Source organism: Colletotrichum phormii, assembly GCF_030913505.1.
Source record: "Colletotrichum phormii strain CBS 102054 chromosome Unknown BDP81scaffold_1, whole genome shotgun sequence".
NCBI classification, from domain to species: domain Eukaryota; kingdom Fungi; phylum Ascomycota; class Sordariomycetes; order Glomerellales; family Glomerellaceae; genus Colletotrichum; species Colletotrichum phormii.
Window position 1 is genome coordinate 3,038,923 of NW_026851443.1, and position 21,163 is coordinate 3,060,085.

Below are 21,163 nucleotides of genomic sequence, written 5' to 3' on the forward strand. Positions count from 1 at the left end.
ATTAAAAACTGTAGTCGAACTTTGACTCGTGATTCGCGTCTGCGTCCCAGATGACCTGTCCAAGGCAACGTTCTTGTGCGCTCCCGTCCCTTACGAGGTCTTGACGTTGGACCAACTGCATTAAAGCCACAACATCTTATGATTCTCTGCTGAGCATGGCGTCTTCTGGTGGTAGGTCTCGAGTTTCATTCCAACGGTCAATGATATTCATGAGATGAAGTTGACGGAGCAAGCGAGATCTGCCGACAGGGGTTGAGGACATCCGGGTGGTAAAGGATCGGGCGGGGTAGGTGGAATGTGGGTCGTTTTGGTCTCTTCCTCCCGTCTTCCTCTTGCCTTTTTCGGACAACACCGAGGCCAACTTCAATAATGTAACGACCCTGTGTTTTCCATGTTCATCTAATGTTCACAGCAGCTAATGCTACTTACCATCCAGATCTTGGCCAGAGCCTAATCTAACTTCGGAAACAAGAAGATTGATGGCCTCCATTGCTCTAAATGCAATGGGTTGGATAAGAGGTGCGAAACCACAGCAGGGCACTTGCCAGGCCACCCACACGCCTAGAACGGGCATGTTGTGGAGGAAATGAAGTATAGAGAAATGCCTCTTTCTATGCCAATCGCCTTATTGGATGTTGAAAATTTGGTTCAACTGTACCGAGTAAACCAGATCTTGGTTATTCGCAGGGATCCGCATCCGCCTTCTACATAGTACTGTAAAGGGCCGACCCAATGACATGGGGATGGGGCGTGTCCCCGTCTGCCACCCGTTGATGGGCGCCGTCATGGAGTTCTTGGTCCTCTTGATGTTCTTGGCGCGTGAAACAAAAGATGCTCGACGGCCCCCAAACCACCACGAGGGCAAGACACGTGCCAGCAACCCGACCCTTAGAACAGAAAGAGCGAGGAAAGTGCCTTCAGTGTCAAGGAACGTCATCGACAGATGTATTCGGGGCTTGGCTAACCAAGATTGAAAAGAGCGCGTTTGATGAGAGGTGTGTGAAAAGGACTTTGGTGCTGGTAGCTTACCAAAGTCCCAAAATATTGTGGACGGTGTGGACGGCGTGCCGCCTCTCTGCAGCCACCAATTTCCTATCTTCCACCGTTCGGTCGGTAAGGCGCATCCCACGACCCACCACAACGGATAAAACGTGATTCCATGGGGAAACTCGAACTATGTTGGTCTCGCTGAGGTGTAGCTGGACTTATGGCCTTGTTCCTCCTAAATTTACTCCGTACGTGGGTACGGATAGGAGTCAGTGTTTCTGGGGCTAGAAAGATGTCACCTTCATCACGTGTATGTGACCTCATGTAAGTGATCTCGCTCGCGGCCCAATCCTGTCACCTGCAAATAAGAATTTTCACAAACTCTCGCACCTTTCTCGGGGAAATCCACAGATATGTCTGCATAGATGCTGTCTTGGGCCTCAACTCAACTGAATTCTCCGAGGTAATTAGTGTGCCAGACCAGAGTGATCAAGGGCTCACAGCAAACAGGCAGCAAGACTACCACGGCATCTCCATCATTGAGACCCAGCGTAGCGGGATATTCTCTTATGATCTCTCCACCAACTGGGCTGAGAATATGACTAGTAAAAAAGACGGCTTCAAGACCGGAACGTCGGCCAGCTTCTGTCGTCGATGCAACCAAGCCCCGAAGGCCCAGAGCTGTGGGTTGCAGGTCCAACCGTGGTTGAAGTCTGCATTGGCGCCGCTGACAGGCAGTAGTTCCACCTAATTCAGGGGACACAGCGAATCAGACACGCGAGACAACCCCTATTCACACGTCGCTTGGTCGACGCTAGTCCTGTTCCTGTCCGTTCAGCAGCCTCCATTGGAGCCGGCCGGCGTTGTCGTGCGCCGGACAGCGAGAGCCGGACCGCCGCCCGAGAAGGCGCCCACTGGAGAAACGCTTGCCTATTGGGGAAGTCGTGCCTCCGGTGTGTGCCCACAGCCGCCCACTTTTGGAACCTCGTCTCTTCCATCGTCACCTCTTCAACTCCGCTCGCCACAACGCCGTCGTCCGCATTGTCTACACACCCACCCGCTAATACATGCATCCCACATCGTCGCCGTTGCCGCCTGCGCCGCTCGTGGGCGTCAACGCCTATTCGCACCTCTTGAGTAGTCCTCACGAGGGAGGAAATTGGTCCACAACACACCTCGCCATGGCTTACACCCACAAGTCAATTTGCCTCTAGGCAATGTTCTTCAACCGTCCCCTAATGTAGTTAGTCACTACATCGTCGCGCCGCTTCGTGGAGAGCGGCAGTGGTTCAGTTATGAACGAGAGCCTTCCCCCCCCGTCCCATGTAATCCTCCTTTTCTCTCTTTCCTGATTTCCTCACTCCATCTCTGTTCCTGTCGAGAAGCTAGAGACGGTGTGTGTTCACCATCTTGCGAACGTTCGTGTTTGCGTCCTTTCTTTGATCCTAGATCACATCTACACTCTTTCCACGGCCTCGGCCACCTTACGATCGTTGCGAATTACGTACAAAAACACTTAATTCTCTAATTCTACCACTACAAACATGCTCTTCAGCAAGTCATTCATTGCCGCCGCCGCGGCCATCAGCCCGGCCCTGGCTCATTCTTCCTCACGGACAACCACAAGTGCCTCGCCACTTCTTGGACTCAACCTGTACTGGGGACAGTACGGCCAGCCTACCGACCGCCTCTCAACCTACTGTGACGCTCCCGGCGTCACCTCCGTCTCTCTGTCCTTCGTCACATACTCCCCCAAGAACAGCGCTGGATACCCCGGTACCAACTTCGCCGGCCACTGCGGCGGCGAAGTCTATCACAAGAACCCCAAGACTGGCGAAGACACCAAGTTGATCATGAACTGTGACTACGTCAAGAAGGATATTCAGTACTGCCAAGCCAAGGGCATCAAGATTCTCCTGGCTATTGGTGGCTACTGCCCTACCGGAGGCCCCTGCAGCTACGACATTGACAGTGAGCAGGACGGTCATGAGTTCGGTGATTTGTTGCACAAGACTTTTGGTCCTTACGATCAGGGCTGGAACGGACCTCGTCCTTTTGATATCAGCGAGACCGAGCACGTTGCTGTCGACGGTTTCGACTTTGACCTGGAGTTCAAGTATCGTATGTTGATAAGCCTGCACCCCTTTTTATGATGGATGATGATATTGACCTCAACCATAGCCGACCAAAAGCCCTGGATCAAGATGGTTGAGAAGCTCCGCAGCTGTGGAATCTACCACATTTCTGCCGCTCCTCAGTGCCCGACGTCAGACACCTGGTTCCAGCTCAAGGAGCTCATCTACAACGCCCAGTTCGATTCCCTCTTCATCCAGTTCTACAACAACCCGGGCTGCCAAGTCACCGACACCCCCAACTACGACGACTGGGAGACGGTCATTTCTCAGACCTCCAAGAGCAAGGATGCGAAGCTCTACATTGGCGTCCTCGCCAGCGTCGAGTCCGGATGGAACGGTTATGCTCCTCCTTCCACCATCAAGGATTTGATCTGCAAGTACCAGAGCAAGCCGCACTTTGGAGGTGTTTCTATCTGGGATGCTACCCGTGGCGCCATCAACCAGATCAACGGCCAGTCGTTCCACGAGGCCATTGCTGATGCTATCAAGTACGGTTGCAACCCCATCCCTGCCAAGACCTCCATCATCAGCATCTCGACTTCGACTTCGTCCTTGGTGTCTTCCACCAGCACCTCTTCTGCCATCGTTTCCACCACTTCGACAAGCTCCAGCTCCAGCTCCAGCTCCAGCTCCGCGTCCTCAAGCTCCAGCCAGTCCGCCTCGGCATCCGTTTCTGCTTCTGCCTCATCCTCTGCTTCCGCGTCGGCCACTGTCTCAGCATCAGCGTCTGCCTCTGCCTCCGGCTCTGCTTCCGGCTCCGCTCCTGGCTCAGCGTCTGGCTCAGCGTCTGGCTCAGTATCAGCGTCTGCCTCGGTCTCGGCCTCAGCTTCTCTCACCTTCTTTGGCAACTCTTCGGCGTCCGCCACCGGATCTGCTTCGTCTCGCATCATCACATCCTTGAGCGCCAACGCCACTGCCACTGCTAGCGCTTCGGCGACCAAGTCTGCTACTGTCTCCGACACTTGCGACGAGGACGACGAGGACTTCCCCACCACCACGATGGGCAACTCCCATACTGCCACTGCCACTGCCACTGGCTCAGCAAATGCAACCAAGACTGCCTCGGGAAGCATCACCGACAAGGCCACTGGCCCTGCCACTGGTTCTGCTACCGGGCCCGCCCAGAACTCCTTGACGGTTTCCATCTCAGACAAGCCCAGCGGCAGCAAATCAGCTATCGAGTCCGCCAAGAACACACTCAGTGCCCCCGAGCAGCTGACCACGAGCACGGTTTTCACCACCAAGATCACCACCGTCACTTCTTGCAAGCCCGATGTGCCCTGCACTAAGGGCGCGGTTGTGACCGAGACCATCCCGTGGTATACCACTGTCTGCCCCGTCACGGCAACGGCGGACGACGTTGCCGTACCCACGATCAGCCCTCCCCCTCAATGGGTCACCAGCACAGTCTACACTACCAATACCTACACCATCACATCCTGCGCTCCTGATGTGCCCAACTGCCCTGTCGGCCAAGTCACGACTAAGGTCGTCCCTGCCTACACCACCGTCTGCCCGTACACTGAGACGACTCCCGGTAGCACTAAGCCTTCAGGCGACGTTCCCAACCCTCCCAAGCCTTCCGGCGACGTTCCTCAGCCTCCTAAGCCTACCGGCGATGTTCCCAAGCCTACTGGCGGTCAAGGAGGAAACAAGCCCTCTGGCGATATTCCCCAGCCTCCCAAGCCTACTGGGGATGCTCCCAAGCCCTCCGGTAGCCAAGGAGAGAGCAAGCCCTCGGGCGACGTGCCTCAGCCTCCTAGGCCTACGGGTAGCCAGGGTGGCAGCAAGCCTTCTGGCGACATTGTTCCCCCCAAGCCTACCGCAACCCCCGTTGTCCCTGGCAAGGAGGACGATTCGACGACTTTCATCTACAAGACCCTGACGGTCCCTGTCACGATTGGCAAATACAACTCCACACTCGCGGGTACCGGCTCCAACTACAAGCCCACCTCCACGGGCGGGTTCCCCAGCTACACAACGGCTGCTGCCGTCCCCAGCAAGCCTGTACAGGCTGGGGCTGCCAAGATTGGGGCTTTCGGAGTCGGTGGCTTCGCCGCCCTTGCCGTTGCTCTTCTTCTATGAAGTGTGTGAGAGATTGATGATTGGTCAACACGGGATATGGCATTTATTTCTTTGATTCTGTTCACGAGATGTATAAACATGACTAGTATTTCCTTTGTATATGGTACTGCACTCGGGGCATGTAAAAGCAAGCCTTGGTGTACAGAGCCTCGTGGAAGGGCACTTGGCGCATTGGATACCAGAGCATATAGTTGAGAAAACGTGATGTATGTATATGCAAGCAATGCAAGCAGCCCGTTGCTGGAAACGTATTATTGTTCCTTGAACAACCTGATGTTTGACTTTGGGAGTCGCCCATGCGCTTTTGCCGCCAAGGTTCTCTGTCGTTCGGCCGAATAAGCGTGCCCGGGCGCTGAACGAACCGATCTCGGGAGCAAGACCATCCAAATAGCTTGCTGACTGATGCCGGCCCGGTTCCAAAGGGCCGCCCGGCAGAGATTGCGCGCCGTTTCCAGGAAACATCGTAGTAAGGAGCGATCATGGTCAATCAGTCCCTGATGCGGTTGGTTTACGGAGTGCGACTAAGGTAGTTTCTTCAGCTCTTGTGTGTGGCTCAAACAACGGGCGCCACAGGCACCCGGCGACCTTTGCCTGTTTATGGTAAAGTAAGGTGCCTATTCGTAAGGCAAGGCAAAACAAGATACACGGAATTATTTTTTTTTTACCTTGGTAACCTTAGCATTTACCTTGCGGATACAAATTACCCCTCTGCATCCCACCGTGTCCCCCCCCCCCCCCCCCCCCCCAAAAAGGGACCAAAAGGGGTGTTATCATCGGGTGGCATTAAAAGGGTATTAGGGTGTGTCGCCTAATTAAGTCCGTTTCCATGGAAGACTCGCCATGTAGGATATGATAATATGATTGGCTGGGGTTCACGGATGGGATGGAGCCCGGAGTGGTTTCGTCATCCCTTGACCCCCCATCTCCAAGGACGGGAACGTCATTTCTGAATTTCTGGATTGCTGCAGGGAACCTGGAAAGGGAGGGAGAGAGAGCCTGAGAGGGGAGAGGGGAGGGGGGAGGGGGGGAGCAAAATGAGGGGCGCTCCACAGCAGGCCAAGGGTTGGATTTGCGATGACCTTGTTGCACAAAATCACACTAGGCGCCTTTCTGGACAGTCGTCGAGGTTCTATCGTGTTCATCAATGGGGCTATGCTGGAATAGCGTCGGGACCTTGGTTGCTTGGGTTCTTTATTACAACCTGAGCTGAGGTGGTAACCTTATGTAATTAAGGCGCAGATAGACTCGGCACGAGGGGAGATGGAGATATCCGTACCCGTGGACGAACAGTCGAGAAGAAAGAAAGAGAGGCGTATCAGCCAGCTCCTCCATCTATCTACCCATCCATCCGTCCAACCAACCAACCAACCAACCAACCATCCCACCTTGCTTCTACACTACCTTACACTACACTGCATCCTCAGCTCGCTTTCGTTCTCGTGCGACTTGCAGGAAACTTGGCAGCAGCAACAACACCGTCATCCTTCACGAACGACAGCGGCTTCCAACGTTGGATTCTTCTCTTTCGTGGGATAATTCGTGCGTAATTGGTTCCAACCTGCGCCGCTCACTCACCTCGATACCTATCTATCTCTATCATCGGATATTCATTACAGCCAGCATCCACAGCTCTATCCGTACGCATTATTCAACTCACCCCACCATTGTCTGTGGTCGCCGACCGAAGCGTCTCACATTCCCCCCAACCGAACCGACGTCCACGTCCCTCATTCAGCATCCTCCACCAATTCTCCTCCTCATCCAAACCCCCCCGCCGACCTATCAGCAGGTCCGAGTACCCAGTATTCCTGCGAGCATAAGCTATAAACTGCCTTACCTTTTCTTTACCCATCTTTTTTTTTGGGTTTTTTTTGGGGGGGCTCCGGAGTACGACGAATACAGCCTACGGATAACCAGCCCGTCCCTTGTGCTTGACCTCCAGCTGCTCCATTCTTTACCTTACATTACCTCCCCACGACACGGAGTACGGGATCAAGGACACGCTCATACGTAGTATAAACTCAGACTATCTTACGAGGAAGTGGGGAAACCAACCTTGGCTGGCCCGCGTTCCAGAGGTGTCCATAATAGCATCCTTTTACGGATACAGTTGCTCTCCAGCTCTCTGTGTGTGTGTGTGTGTGAGTGAAGCCGAGCTTCCTCACTGCTCTGCAAGCATGTCGGACGCTGGCGATAGGTACGTGATGATCCACCTCAACCTGCTCCCGTCTTCTCCACGCCTGTGGCATTTCAACTGCTATGCACACAATCTCCCTTCCCTCCTGTCATCATCCTCCCATTCCCATTACACTGTCATCGGTGCAGAGCTCCAGGCGCCTGCCCACACACTTTCCCAGGCCGCCTGCAGCAGCAAGCGACAGCACCAGCAGCACCAGCAGCACCAGCACCAGCACCAGCACCAGCACCTTCCGCATCCCGACCTTGGCGGCAGCAAAGCTAACCCTCTCCTGATTCTCCAGCACCCACAAGCGGTCAAAGTCGGCCGCTGCCCTCTCACTCCTCCGACGAAACCACTCCCGCAGCGAAGAAGATCCATCCACAACGGATGACGGAGCGCCGCTGACGTCGCCACCTTCTACAGCGGCTTCCGCGACAAACATCTCCATGGCTCAAAACGTCCCCCGCGGCAACACGGCCAACAGGCTCTCCATCTCCCCTTCCATGGGCCGAACCCCTTCCCACAACAGCCCGCCCTCCGCAACCGCATCCACATCCGCTTCCAAGATGAGCGTCGCAGGTAGCGAAAAGGGCGTCTCCCTCGAGCAGTCTGTTCGCAAGTTCCGCATCGTCGAGGCCCTGCGAAGCGGCGACACTGCCTCCATTTCCAAGGCCATCAGGGATACCGCCGAGGGCGGCCCCCGCACGAGCATCTCCTCCATCAACACCCTCAGCGGCACCGGTCTCGACGACACCACCGTACTTCACCTTGCGATCCAATGCGCCGAGTACCCCGTTGTCGAGTACGTCCTGTCTGACGGCGCTGGAACCATCGATATCAACGCGAGAGACAAGGATGGCAATACCCCGCTACACGTAGCTGCCGTCCAGGGTCGAACCCAGGTCGTCAAGCTCTTGCTCGACCAGAAAGAAATCAACGATGCCGTCGCCAACTACCAGGGCCGACTGCCCATCGACGTCGCTCGAAACCCCGACATTTTCCAGCTCCTTCAGCTGTCGCGGTCCATTTTCGCCGAGAACAAGGTCAGACAGATCCAGGGCTTGATTGCGCAGAACGACTACAAGGCCTTGGAGACTGTCTTGGAGGAGTCACGTCTCAAGCAGATTCTCGACATCAACAGCACCGAATTCGTTACCGAACCAACGACCCTCCAGGCCGGCGGAAACCTTCTCCACGAGGCCGCCCGCAAGAAGAATACCCAGCTCATCCAGGTCCTCCTGCTCCACGGAGCCGACCCCTTCCGTCGAGACCGCAAGGGCAAGCTCCCGCAGGACGTGACAAAGGACGATACCACACGCGCCATGCTTAAGCGATCCCCCGCTGCCGTCGCGGCTCAGAGAGGCATCCAGGAGAAAGCTGTTCTCGGCCAGGCGGCTTCGCAGGGCGCTGGGGCTGCGGCCTCTGCCGATCCTGTGGCCGGAAAGGAGGCAAGAGAGATGAAGGGCTACCTGAAGAAGTGGACCAACTACCGCAAGGGATACCAGCTCCGATGGTTCGTTCTCGAGGACGGCGTTCTGAGCTACTACAAGCATCAGGACGATGCCGGCTCCGCTTGCCGTGGCGCCATCAACACGCGCATTGCCAAGCTGCACATGAGCGCCGACGAAAAGACAAAGTTCGAGATTATCGGCAAGTCCTCTGTCAAGTACACCCTCAAGGCCAACCACGAGGTCGAGGCGAAGCGCTGGTTCTGGGCTCTCAACAACTCTATTCAGTGGACAAAGGATCAGGCAAAGGAAGAAGAACGCCAGCGCGCTCGCGGCGCCGAGCTTCTGAGGCAGGCAAAGGCTGAGCAGTCTGGAAAGTCGCCAGAGCTGTCCATCAACGAGGCTCAGAGCGAGAGCGCCAGCGTGGCCGATGGAAGAAGCAGTGTTCAGATCCCCAGGACTATGTCGCACAGCAAGATGTCCGTCCCCAGAAGCGACTTTGCTGGCGCAAGCACTGTCGCTAGCAACGACGATGACTTCGCCGATGCCGCGACAGATGCGGGCCAGTCCCGTGTAACGAGAGGGCATCACGGACCAGACGATGACGATGATGATGACGACTTTGAGGATGTCAGTAGTCGTGAAGAGCCCTCTGTCAGCAAGGACGCTTTCAGCATCACAGCTCAGTCGGCCAAGCTACAACTCGACACCATTTCTGCTGTCAACGCTGCGATGCTATCCGAGGCCTCCAAGAACCCGAACACGGTCGTCTCTGACGCAAAGGTCACTCAAGCTCTCACAACCTACGACGCAGCTGTCAGGAGTCTGACGGGACTTATCGGAGACCTGATGCGGATTTCCAAGGATCGCGATGCCTACTGGCAGTACCGACTGGACCGCGAAATCGACATGCGCCGCATGTGGGAGGAGAGCATGGCCAAGGTTGCCAAGGAGCAAGAGATTCTTGAGGAGCGTGTCGACCAGGCCGAGCAGAAGCGCAAGGCGGCCAAGCGTGCGCTGCGCGAAGTTATGAACGAGCAGCCAACGGCCCCCAGCCAGGATCTCGGGGGTGACAGAAAGGTGGATGGCACCTCGACTGTTGAGGCTGCTGTCGGCGCCGACGACACGAATATCGCAGCGCCGCCAGCGCCCGAGAGGACTTTGACAAGGAAGAAGACGGTTCTGGATTCGCTTGAGCTGTCTGACTCCGAGTCGGATGGTGAGGATGAGTTTTTTGATGCAGTTGATGCTGGAGAGGTTGAGGTCAGCCACTTGCCTCATGCCGATGCGGTGCCTACTCCCCACGAGGAGAAGGAAGAGCAGCAACTTGTTGTCTCTGGTGGCACGGATCTCAGCAGCTCCTTCAAGGGTTATGAGAATGGCATCAGAAGTCGTCTCAAGATGGATGCTGATGATCGGCCCAAGATCTCCCTTTGGGTAAATTACACCGTTCCAAGTGCTTTCTTTGCCCAGTTTACTAATGCGTTTGCAGGGTATTCTGAAGTCCATGATTGGCAAAGACATGACAAAGATGACGTTGCCTGTGTCCTTCAACGAGCCCACTTCACTGTTATACCGCGCCGGTGAGGATATGGAATACGTCGACCTTCTGGACCAAGCTGTGGAGCGATCCGACTCTATCGAACGTCTCATCTACGTGGCTGCCTTTGCCGCTAGTGAGTACGCCTCTACAGTTGGTCGTGTGGCGAAACCCTTCAACCCGCTTCTTGGAGAGACTTTTGAATACGTCCGGCCTGACAAGAACTACCGCTTCTTTATTGAGCAGGTTTCCCACCACCCTCCAGTGGGTGCTGCCTGGGCTGAATCACCTAATTGGACCTACTGGGGTGAATCGGCCGTGAAGACCAAGTTCTATGGCAAGTCCTTTGATGCCAACCCTCTTGGAACCTGGTTCTTGAAGCTTCGACCCAAGTCTGGGGGCAAAGAGGACCTCTACACATGGAGAAAGGTTACGACATCCGTCATTGGTATCATCACCGGTAACCCCACCGTTGACAACTATGGACCCATGGAAGTCAAGAACTGGACAACTGGCGAAGTGTGCCAGATCGAGTTCCAGCCGCGTGGCTGGAAGGCGTCTAGCGCATACAAGATCTCTGGCAAGGTCCTCGACTCTGATGGAAGAGTCCGGTACAGTATGGGCGGCCGATGGAACTCTAAGCTGTACGCTCGCCTCACGCCTGGATATGAGGCCACAGTCGAGGATCCCGGTGACTCGGCCTCGCTTCACAAGGGCAGCATCACCGACCCCAACAAGGCGTTCCTCATCTGGCAAGCCAATCCCCGCCCGCCCGGCATTCCCTTCAACCTCACCCCCTTCGTGCTCACCTTCAACCACATCGACGACAAGCTCAAGCCTTGGCTGCCACCCACGGACTCTCGTCTGCGTCCTGATCAGCGCGCCATGGAGGACGGAGAGTACGACTTTGCCGCCGAGGAAAAGAACCGTCTGGAGGAGGCGCAGCGCGCGAGAAGAAAGATGCGTGAGGAGAAGGGTGTCGAGTTCCGCCCCGCGTGGTTCGAGAAGACGACGTGCGAGATTACCGGCGAGGATTACTGGAAGTTCAATGGCAAGTACTGGCAGCAGAGAGAGAAGGCCGGTCCCGAGGGAAGCCCGCAGCAGGCTTGGGAGGGTCTGGAGCCCATCTACGAGGACGTCAAATAGGAGTCCCGCGTCGCTCTGGGAGGTGTTCGTTCTATGAGTGGTGGGGTCGGCGGTGGTGGTGGTAACAGGTATGCGGACAAGAAGCCGGAGCAGGTGCGTCTGGTGCATAGGCCGAGCGGCTTTCGGTGGACTGTTGCCGGAAACAGGTAGATCCCACCTGCACTGCGTGTCGGAAAGCCAGGATGCATACGATGTAACATAGATGATATTGAAATAAGCAATCGCTCGTTCTCGGCATGTGTGTGCGTGGTACTGTTTACTGTGAAGGTGAAAGGGCTTTAATTAAAGGCCCAGACTGCTGGACAGGGTCAGATGATGGATGATACGAGCGCTTCGCTTCGTTCAATGATCTGGGTGTGTCTTGACCAATCCCATTGGGAGACAGCTTGACTTTAGCAAAGTGAGAGGCTCGCGATACGCGGATGGTGTGTTGCTTGTTAAAGAGGAAGCCGAGAAAGGTCTGGTAATCAAGGAGGTCATTTTGGTGAAAGTGCGGAGAGTACCTTGGAAAGATAGACTTGGGTACTTGGACGGACGCGCCTGGAAATCTGCTTAATGGGTTCAGGGTTTTTTTCCTTAACACCTAAAGGTCGCGGAAGGCACGACCAGGTGGAGCCTCGCCCGCCCTCCTCGCCGGCAAAGGTATCTAAGGCAACCCGATGCTCGCCTCTGGATAGGTAGGTCTCACTCAATCAGGCGAGGTCATCACCTCTGTCGCTTGGGCTGCGATTCCTTCTCCTGACCCTCCATGACCTGGTGTATCTCAGGGCAGATGGAAGCGCAGCATCTCTTTGATTGTGACTTTCTTCTTGTCCTTGTACTGCGGGAGTAGATGCTGCCCGCTGGCGGGCTTGGTCCCCTCTCATGTATTTGGTTATGAATATGCGGGGATGAGTGTGGTATGGCCACAAGGCTTATATGTTCCCCGCCTCCTATTTCAAGCGGTATTGACGAGGCAGTTCGGGATTCCGATGGAGGTCGAAGACGACGATGTCATCGGAGCCTCCTCGGGCCCCGAAGCCCTGGTCGTCGCCATGGTAACCGAACTCGACTTTGGCGTGCTAGTCGACGTCTCCTCCGGGCTGAACCGCGAAGTTTTTATAGACATGGCGGTCTGGCTTGCGAGAGACACGAAAGAACCAATGCTCGACCTTTACCTACCGTACTTTGTATACTTGTATATATATATATATTTTTTATATAAATATATGTTCTACCTTGGGCATCAATGATGGGCGCCTTCCCTGCCAGCATAAAGCCAGGTCGTTGGGCTTTCGTTGCTAGATTTTGTCTTGAGTAAGTATGTGAAGCCAGGCATCGTGACGAATACCTGGATCAGGGCTTCGATGGTTATGAGCACCGTTACCTGCCTACCGTTTGCTGAACATGAGTACCTAGACGCCGTTGCCAATTGGCATTGCGATTAAATGTCCAAGGTGTGACTGAGATGAAATACCGGGAAGGCGGCAAGCACAAGACCCAACTTCCAGTTTCCAAAGAAGAAGTCTGTACCCCGATGTTTGGCTTGCATTTGGCATACTGAAGCTCTAGAGCCGAGGCATGCGGCGGCACGGGGCGATTAGTGAACCTGTGGAATGCCGGAAATGCTTCCGCAGACGCGCTTCGTCCGGACGGGGGAGATCGAACCGCCGTCGACTATCTGGCCTTCAAACCGTGATGAAACTGTTGCATCAAAAAGGTAGACCGCACAATTGAAATGTGTGAAGTGATATGTGAGGGAGTTTATCTACGGCCAGCAGTGGAGGATATTGTACGTCGCGGAGTTGCCACTTTGGGTATTTGTATGCCCTCCTTGGGAAATCTTCTGCCTCTCCGCAGTACCTACAGCGCAGTCTCGAGTGATGCTTCCCCTTGACCGGTCACCGCTGGTGCAGTTGAGCCTGTTGGGCATCTGCCCCGCCAAGAAGCTTGTGATACCGGTCGGAGCTCGGAGTGGAGGGCGGCGTGTGCACCGGCGCCCGTGGGAGATGGGACTCTTAGGGAGCCACTCACCGAATCCCGGGAGCACCTCGGTGAGCTCGGGTGGGTCCGTGATCCCCTGACCGCAGCAGTGACATCCAATAAAAAACGCCCCCCCTTGCTTGACCACTGACCACGACCCAAATTGATGTCACATTTAGGTGACCTGGTCGCGCATCTCAATCCGGACTCTTGGGTTCACAAGCGAATCCTTTCTCAGTTCCCCTTGTGTCAGTATCTTTCTTCGCTCTTCATACCATCCCTTTCTCCTCATTTGCTTCACGGCGTCGAGACGAGTAGATTGAGAGACGCGCAACGCACCGGAGCGGTCGTGTTTGACTCTGCGAAACGCCAAGACTCGATGTTTAGAGGAGATTTTCGTCGGGCTTAGAGGCGAGCTCATCAACATCATCATCAAAAGACGATAGACAGCAATCGATTTAGAGTCAGAATCTGGGTGCAGAGAGAATACCGGCACAATGGCATCAGGTAGATCAACAATCATCCGGCCCCCGCCGGATGACCCGAACAAGAGTCCGATGGAGAACGTATTGGAGGTGACGGAGCTCGGCGTCCTGGGTCCGGTGAGTGAATCCCACCGGAAGCCGTCGGCCACATGTCCCCCCCCCCCAACGACACGATCGTACATGTCACAGGAGAATGCAAACTGACTCCGTAAACAGGACATCTTCACTAACACGCGCACGCCATGGCACCCTCCCGGCGCTCGCGGCATCTTTGGCGGCGCCGTCATCGCGCAGTGCCTCGCCTCCGCACAGAAGACGGTGCCCAACGACTTCTTCGTCCATTCGTGCCACTGCTACTTCCTCCTCGCGGGCTCCTCCGAGATCCCCATCCTCTTTCACGTGGAGCGCGTCCGCGACGGCCGTTCCTTCGCCACGCGCACCGTGCAGGCCCGCCAGCGCGGGCGATGCATCTTCACGACGACGGTCTCGTTCGTCAAAGAGGGCAGCGGCGGCGAGAAGCAGGTCCGGCACGCGGCGCCGTTGCCTGACGGTGTGAGGGCGCCTGCCGACGACTGGAAGGGCGAGCCCGAGTGGAGCACGCACTCCCCGTTCCAGACGCACCGGATCTCGATTGTCGGGGACCGGAACAAGGGCAAGCGGCTCGACGAGCTGAAATCGCGCAACTGGGTGCGCGCGCGGGGCCGCATCTCGGTGGGCGGCGGCCACCAGGCGCACCTCAACGCGCTGGCGTACATGTCGGACAGCTACTTCATCGGCACCGTCGGGCGCATCCACAGGCTGTGGCGGTTCCCCTTCAAGCCGGAAGAGTTTGACGACCTCCCGCCCGAGCTAAGGGAGCAGGTCGAGCGGCTCAACGAGTTTGAGGGCAACACCGAGGCCGGCGGGATCGAGTACTGGAAGACGAGGCCGCATTTGGGTATGATGGTCAGCTTGGACCACTCCATCTACTTCCACGAGCCGAGGCGGTTGAGGGCGGACGAGTGGATGTTTACCGAGATGGAGAGCCCTTGGAGCGGCGACGGAAGAGGCGTGGTGCTGCAGAAGATTTTTGCGAGCGATGGCACGCTTTTGGCGACTTGTGTTCAGGAGGTGAGTTTTACCCTTCATTGCTGCTATTTTTTGTTCTTTGTCTTCTCCTTGATATGTGATCCGTGCTGACTTTGTCTGATACAGGGTGTTATTCGGTTGAAGCAACAGGAGGAAGATGACGAGAAGGAGCCAAAGTCCAAGCTGTAGGAGTGCGACTCTGGCGTGTATGAGTGTGTAGAGGTAGTGTACTAGCTCTGAGTCTGCTTTAATGTTCTCGTTATCCACGAACAGCGTTTATCATTTGGATGCTTTCATCACAAGGTCTTCCCGCTCATGGAACGATGGGGACTGCAATGCCCTTAACGAAAGCATCCTACTGGAACACGCTGTTCTTGAATGTTGAGGAGAGTCAAACATGGAACGCCGTTTACAACGACAACGATCGAGATATCCGAGTTACTCCCATGTGGGATTGTGAAGATTGCGATACCAGCGAGCCTTCGTACTTGGGCGTCCTCCGTGATGACTAGCAGAGTTCTGTTGCAGAAGCCGAGACTCGTTTAGGGAACCTGTCACCGGTCGCCTCTATCACGAATACGCGTCCGCACTGCCGACTGATGTACGTCACATACTTTCCAGGAACAATGCTCCTCCAAGCGTCCGAGAGGGTGGTACGGGAAGTCGATCAAGTGGGTGTCGAGGGGGGGGTGTGTGGGTGTGTGGTGTGGTCGCTTTGGGGAAGTCCAGAAAACCCTAACCGTACTCTCAAACTTGAAAAGCCTGAGAACCATGAAACGTATGGGTGGGATAAACAAGCTCAAGCTTCAGATTCAGCCTTTCCATTTCCAAAGCTTCAGGCTCAAGCTCCCGAGGGGAACCAGAATAAACGCAAAAAAGTTGAGATTGCAAATTAGAGAGGCTTCATTGGGCAGGAAAGTGCCGACTCTCAAAGCTCCCCCTCGCAACGGACCATCTTGATTGATCACTCAACAAACCTGCAGCACAGAGTCGTACACACGATAAAATTCAAGCTTGCATCCTGAAGCTGTAGGGAGGGTTGCTCTAGAAGAAGAGAAAACGCTAGGTTTCTCCGCCCCCGCCCGTCCCGTCCCTTTGCATATCGCAGCTCGGTTTGTGACGCAAACGCACATACCTGGCTTGTCAAATGGCATCCGGGCCACCCGGGCAGAAACCTCGTCTGATCAAGACCAACAATAACACACGATACCACGCCCATCTACAGGAGTCCGATGGGGATTGTCTATACGCTCGCGCGCGCGCGCAGCTTCCTTGATGGCATATTGGCCCCCCGTGAAACTCGTTCGTATCACAAAACATAACTCTGTGTGTGAGAATCATGAGGCCACAAGCCTGGACATGGGAACAATATTCTTCTTGCGTCGTCTCGCAGGAAACGAGAAGCATCATTGATCTTTGGTCACTGCGTCATCCATCAGACGGTCTGGATCGGTGCGGTTTCTTGGGAAGTGTAAATATAATAACATCTTCATATCTCCAGTAGCAAAACGCTGCAAGTTATTGACAACGCAGGCTTCAATCCCCGGGCCTCAAAACATTTACATAAGCATTCGTCATACTTCCGTTCTCGTCAACTTTAAGCAGCGAAGCTCGCAATCATGTCCGGCCCTCCTCCTAACCTTGGTCCCACGCGAGTGATTCTCCACGTGAAGGGAGACGTGCCAGACTGGAAGGAGGAGTTTAAGCAGTTCCTGTTGACAGTGAAGGATTCGAAAGGATATTTCCGCTACCGATGGGGTCCTTGGGAGGAGGACCATAGCAAGCTGGAGATCCTCGCGAGTATGTTCTCCTTGCTTCGCCCTGACTTATCAACACCGCAACCTCCTAACCAAGACCTGAATTGAAACTGACCTTTCTTTTCCTTCCCCAGCCTGGGCCCCAGTCGAGCACCGCCAAGCCTTCGGCCGCTGTGCCCACCACCAAAAGGCCATCGACGCCCTCATGCCCGTCCTCAAAGCCGTGCCCTCCAAGTGTCCCCGCGTCGACTTTGACGTCAGCACTATTGTCCCGCCGCCGCCGCAGCTCATCAACAGTCCCATATGCGAGATCATCACCATTACGCACTTCACCGGCGACAAGGACGCCGCGGCGGCCATGATTAAGAAAGTGGAGGAGAATGCCGGGTGTCTGGCGTCTCACTCTGGTATCACGGCGACGGATACGCCTGATAACGGCACCGTGTGGCTGGGCTTTGTGGGATGGCAGGATTATGCGTCTAGTAAGGCGTCGGATAAGAGTGCGTATATACCGGCTGGGGTGGGTAAGGTTGAGTCGCATCATATCAACTTCAATTTTCCTATTAAGGGGTTCTCTGTTACCAATCCTGGTAGATAAGGTACTTTGTAGTTGGATGAATGAGAACACTTGGATTTTGAGCCGAGACTTTTACTTGCTTCGAGCTGTGATGACGGCTCGCCACGTTATTTCGCGAATCAAAATCAGTTTCGAGCTTCTGAAGAACCATGACGCCGGTCCAATCTGGTGTAATATCTGCGCCGGTGGGTACGGACGGGAAGTCTCTCGGAGTGTGGGTGTGCTTGGGTGTAGGTTCTATCACAGAGGCAACATTCAGGCTTTCCGTTGAGAAAGATGATGAAGGTTTACTATGCCCAGAATCCAAGGCTGGTCAGCTGACCTCTTAGAACTTCCGAATCGAGCAGCTTTCACAAGATCACAGCTACATAGAACATCTGGCGCTTGAATCTCTGACCCTGGTACATTTCCGTTCTGGTGGTCACCGTAGATCTCCACGGGCGTCAACAAGGCTTACTCAAGTAGTTCCATGTAATGCCCCGGAACCATCAATTACAAATGTAAACAAGGCTGGTCAAAATATTTGAGGCTTTGGCTTCTGCTGTATCTGCTCAGTTGAGCCTTCCGCCTCCTTAGAATATATTGGCTGCCGCGGCATGGACCGATGGGATGTGTCAACCCAAGAAAACTTAGAGTCCGACTTGTCCATTCAGAGTGTTGGAACCTGGTGCGTACAACCAGAGCTGCGGTAAACCATCTGTATCATATGACTTGGTGCTCTAGTAGATCGGATGACAGCTGAAGAGAGAGTGTGTGCGAACGGCTTTCCAGGAATAGTTAGACGATGAACCTGGCACATGAATAGTGACGGCAGGGCTGGAATAATGGAGGTCGGCGATGTCATGTTGCGTAATGTATTCCAACCGGATGGGAGACCCGAAATGGTTACACAAAGCAGTGGACTATCGGAGGTTCACATGATGGTACAGCGAGGGGAATTCCGTATAGATTGAATGGTGGCCATTTCGAGTAAAGACCGTCTTGTTTCAACTGTCCGTAGATACGGTGGATGGAACTGTGTACTTTGAGTATTCAATTTATAGCATGAACCATCACGTCGGTAGTTGTCAAAGTGCCCTCACTCTTCCATCCACAGGACCCATCGTCCCGTTTCATTACGTCGATCAGGTAAATCTTAAGAAGACCCATGCAGACTTGTATTCGTATCTTCGAGTATTTACAAGGCTTGACTCAGCCAATGTACTTCTTTCCCATCATCCAAGCGTCCTTGTCGTAGCACTTTGGCCAGACACCGCCTCTTCCGGGAGCCAGAATGCCATTGGGGTCCAGGGTGTCGTGAATCTCCTCATGCATCTTCCACAGGGCTCCATTATTGAAGTCATAAGCATCCGCAACTTGGTCCATCAGACCCACGTGAGTCCTGAAGACGCTCCAACCGCGAGCCTTCCATTCCTTGACCAGGGTCCGGCCCAGCCACTGCGCGCGACCACGCATGTCCTTGTCCTTTCTGTCATACGGGATGATGCACACGTTGTCTGAAAGTGCGATGTCAGTTCATGTGAATCAGTCTTTCGAGCCTACGATCAAGGGGATACTTACGCATAGTCCGGAAGTATGCAACATAGTGACTGATGTAGTCGATGCCCGCCTTGGCGAAGAGCTCCTTTGCCAAGGAGTACTGCTCCCACACGGCCTTACCCTCCAGTCTGGAAATAGCCGCGACCATGATGACGGAGCAGTTGGGCAGCCACTGCTTCATCCAAGCGAACTCTCCCATGGACGAGATACCTTGAAGGTACGTGGCTCTGACACGAACCAGGTTCTGCTCGCCGGGGCACTCGTCGAGCGTAGCCCACTTGCTGCCCGGGACCTTTGTCAACTCCTTTTTGATATCCTCGATGAGAGCCGCGCGCACTTTGTCGGAACCGAATACGGCGCCAATGTAGCGCCACCGGCCCGTGTTGAGCTTCTTGGCCATCTTCTCAAAGTCCTCTTCGGGGATGACTTCCTTATGAGAGGCATTGGTGTAGCTGGACCTAGGGCCATAGTGGGCAGCCTCGAGCGTGAGGTTGCGCAGACTGACGGAACTCTGAAGTGTGCCGTTCTTTGTAGAATTAAGAGTTAATTTGACGCAACGATTTGAATCCTGGGCCATGGACTTACGAGATCAAGGGGTTGAATGCAGTCAACCAAGGCGGCCAGATCGGCCTCCCTCTCAAAAGTGACTGAGAACGGCGTCATGCCCTGAGGAGCAGGCATCAACTATGATGAAAATTGTCAGCAAACCATTTCTGACGATTTGGTCGTACTGAGCCGGGTTTCATTGGACGGTGCATCTCACCCAGAATCCCATCTTCGTGACAATGCCAGCATTGCCCTGCGAGAACAGTCCATCATTCATTGGACCCCAACCGTACGGGAACAGAGCGAAACACTCATTCAGCTTCTGATCGGCCGGGTGAACGCCTTGCTCCGCCTGTTTTCGGCCCTCCGGGTCCTGGATCGCGCCCATGCCCATCCTGGCGACCTCGCCGTTGGGCAGGACGACCTCCATTCCGCTGTGTTTTCCCCATCTGTCACCATACAAGGAAGCACCACCTCCGCGGTCCAGGGCGTTGCCAATCATGGATCCCCATCCGAGACCTGACGAGTCTACTCGGATCTTGTCCAAGAGACCGCGGTCGCGCAGATAACTTTTTTGTGGCAAGCTTGTCAGTCTCTCGGTTTCTGAGAATCTTGATGGGATGACCGCAACCTACTCGCTCATTTGCATGAAAGTGACACCCGGCTCGACGATGCAGACACACGCTGTCTCATCCAAGTGCAAGATACGGTTCATATGCGTGCTCAGGATCATGACCAGCGATCCAGGAACCTTGAGATATCGTCAGTCTACAATGGCGGGAGCTGTTTAATACAGGTTATTGTGCTTACTCTCGGTGCCGAGCCACCGTACGCGAGGTTTCGTCCCGTGCTGATGGGCCATACGGGGACCTTTGACTCGTTGCAAGCAGCAAGAACAGCCTGGATATCTTGCACGCTGCGCGGGTGACACAGAGCTGAGCCCACCAACTCGCACTCGTCGTCAAAGGAGCGGTAGTAGTCGTGGGTGCGGCAGTTGCGGCCAAAGTCATCATCTTCGTAGCCTTCAAAATCACAGCCAGCCGTGATGACAGTGAAGTTTTCGCCTCCTCCAACTGCTTGAATTACTTGGCGAGCAAACTTGGTGAATCCGGCCTGTGTCACTCCAGGAGGAAGAATCTTGGGGACTTCCACATCTTGTTGCTGTTGTTGTTGCGCCGGCGCTCCGTTCTTGGCTCCGTTGCCGGCACCGAGCCAGAAGTGGCCACTGCTGAGGTTAGGGGGAACAGCGGCGGTGGTCATGTTTCCGATCTGAGCTGATAAGTGTATTGAATGCACAGAAAAATAGAAGGAAGAGTTGACAAGTTGTATGCAGTGGCAGCGGCAACGATGGTAGCAATGTTCTTGTTGATATTCGAGATAAGTTGGTTGACGAGGAAGCTTACTCGCGCATATCTTATTTTATACCTTCTATTTGTCAAGATCTATATCCCTTCAATGTCCGAGTCCTAACCGCATCACCGTTCACAATCAGTCCACGCCCCCTCCTCGACATCACGAACTTCAGGTAAATGCCTTTATGGGAAATCATTGCTCATGGGGTCTCCCCCGCGAAGAGAGAGGCCAGGGACGGGAACCCAATTTCCGTCCCCCCCGTCAAGTATCTTTTCCATGGATCAACGATACTTGATGGGGGCAAAGATACAAAGTGTTAACTTTCCAATATGTAGGAAGATACTGCTAGCTTTGCC

At 54.7% G+C, this 21,163-nt stretch overlaps 5 protein-coding genes across 5 annotated transcripts; 4 read left to right on the forward strand and 1 right to left on the reverse strand.

Moving 5' to 3' along the window:
• Window positions 1–2,330: 2,330 nt before the first annotated feature.
• Window positions 2,331–5,219, forward strand: BDP81DRAFT_13904 (glycoside hydrolase superfamily). Its single transcript, XM_060581813.1, has 2 exons — window positions 2,331–3,108; window positions 3,169–5,219. The coding sequence occupies exons 1-2, from the start codon at window positions 2,532–2,534 to the stop codon at window positions 5,205–5,207; spliced, it is 2,616 nt and encodes an 871-aa protein (XP_060452048.1). The 5' UTR covers window positions 2,331–2,531; the 3' UTR covers window positions 5,208–5,219.
• Window positions 5,220–7,384: 2,165 nt separating this feature from the next.
• BDP81DRAFT_456763 (oxysterol-binding protein) lies at window positions 7,385–11,520 on the forward strand (the record flags this gene model as incomplete). The annotated part of the gene is made up of 3 exons (XM_060593213.1): window positions 7,385–7,404; window positions 7,688–10,271; window positions 10,327–11,520. 3 exons carry the CDS (start codon window positions 7,385–7,387, stop codon window positions 11,518–11,520), a joined length of 3,798 nt encoding a protein of 1,265 aa, XP_060452049.1.
• A 2,459-nt stretch (window positions 11,521–13,979) lies between these two features.
• On the forward strand, window positions 13,980–15,224 carry BDP81DRAFT_305873 (acyl-CoA thioesterase II; the record flags this gene model as incomplete). Its single annotated transcript, XM_060583217.1, has 3 exons — window positions 13,980–14,084; window positions 14,184–15,077; window positions 15,162–15,224. 3 exons carry the CDS (start codon window positions 13,980–13,982, stop codon window positions 15,222–15,224), a joined length of 1,062 nt encoding a protein of 353 aa, XP_060452050.1.
• Window positions 15,225–16,632: 1,408 nt separating this feature from the next.
• On the forward strand, window positions 16,633–17,395 carry BDP81DRAFT_487261 (uncharacterized protein). Its single transcript, XM_060595217.1, has 2 exons — window positions 16,633–16,835; window positions 16,927–17,395. The coding sequence occupies exons 1-2, from the start codon at window positions 16,655–16,657 to the stop codon at window positions 17,388–17,390; spliced, it is 645 nt and encodes a 214-aa protein (XP_060452051.1). The 5' UTR covers window positions 16,633–16,654; the 3' UTR covers window positions 17,391–17,395.
• A 1,165-nt stretch (window positions 17,396–18,560) lies between these two features.
• BDP81DRAFT_388861 (FAD binding domain-containing protein) lies at window positions 18,561–20,714 on the reverse strand (the record flags this gene model as incomplete). Its single annotated transcript, XM_060587185.1, has 6 exons — window positions 18,561–18,865; window positions 18,930–19,434; window positions 19,494–19,592; window positions 19,672–20,023; window positions 20,090–20,205; window positions 20,265–20,714. 6 exons carry the CDS (start codon window positions 20,712–20,714, stop codon window positions 18,561–18,563), a joined length of 1,827 nt encoding a protein of 608 aa, XP_060452052.1.
• Window positions 20,715–21,163: the final 449 nt, after the last annotated feature.

Coding starts and splice junctions, on each gene's coding strand:
- BDP81DRAFT_13904 (XM_060581813.1), top strand. CDS start 2,532: ATGCTCTTCAGCAAGTCATTCATTGCCGCCGCCGCGGCCATCAGCCCG. Junction 3,109..3,168: donor TGACCTGGAGTTCAAGTATC/GTATGTTGATAA, acceptor CCTCAACCATAG/CCGACCAAAAGCCCTGGATC.
- BDP81DRAFT_487261 (XM_060595217.1), top strand. CDS start 16,655: ATGTCCGGCCCTCCTCCTAACCTTGGTCCCACGCGAGTGATTCTCCAC. Junction 16,836..16,926: donor CAAGCTGGAGATCCTCGCGA/GTATGTTCTCCT, acceptor TTCCTTCCCCAG/CCTGGGCCCCAGTCGAGCAC.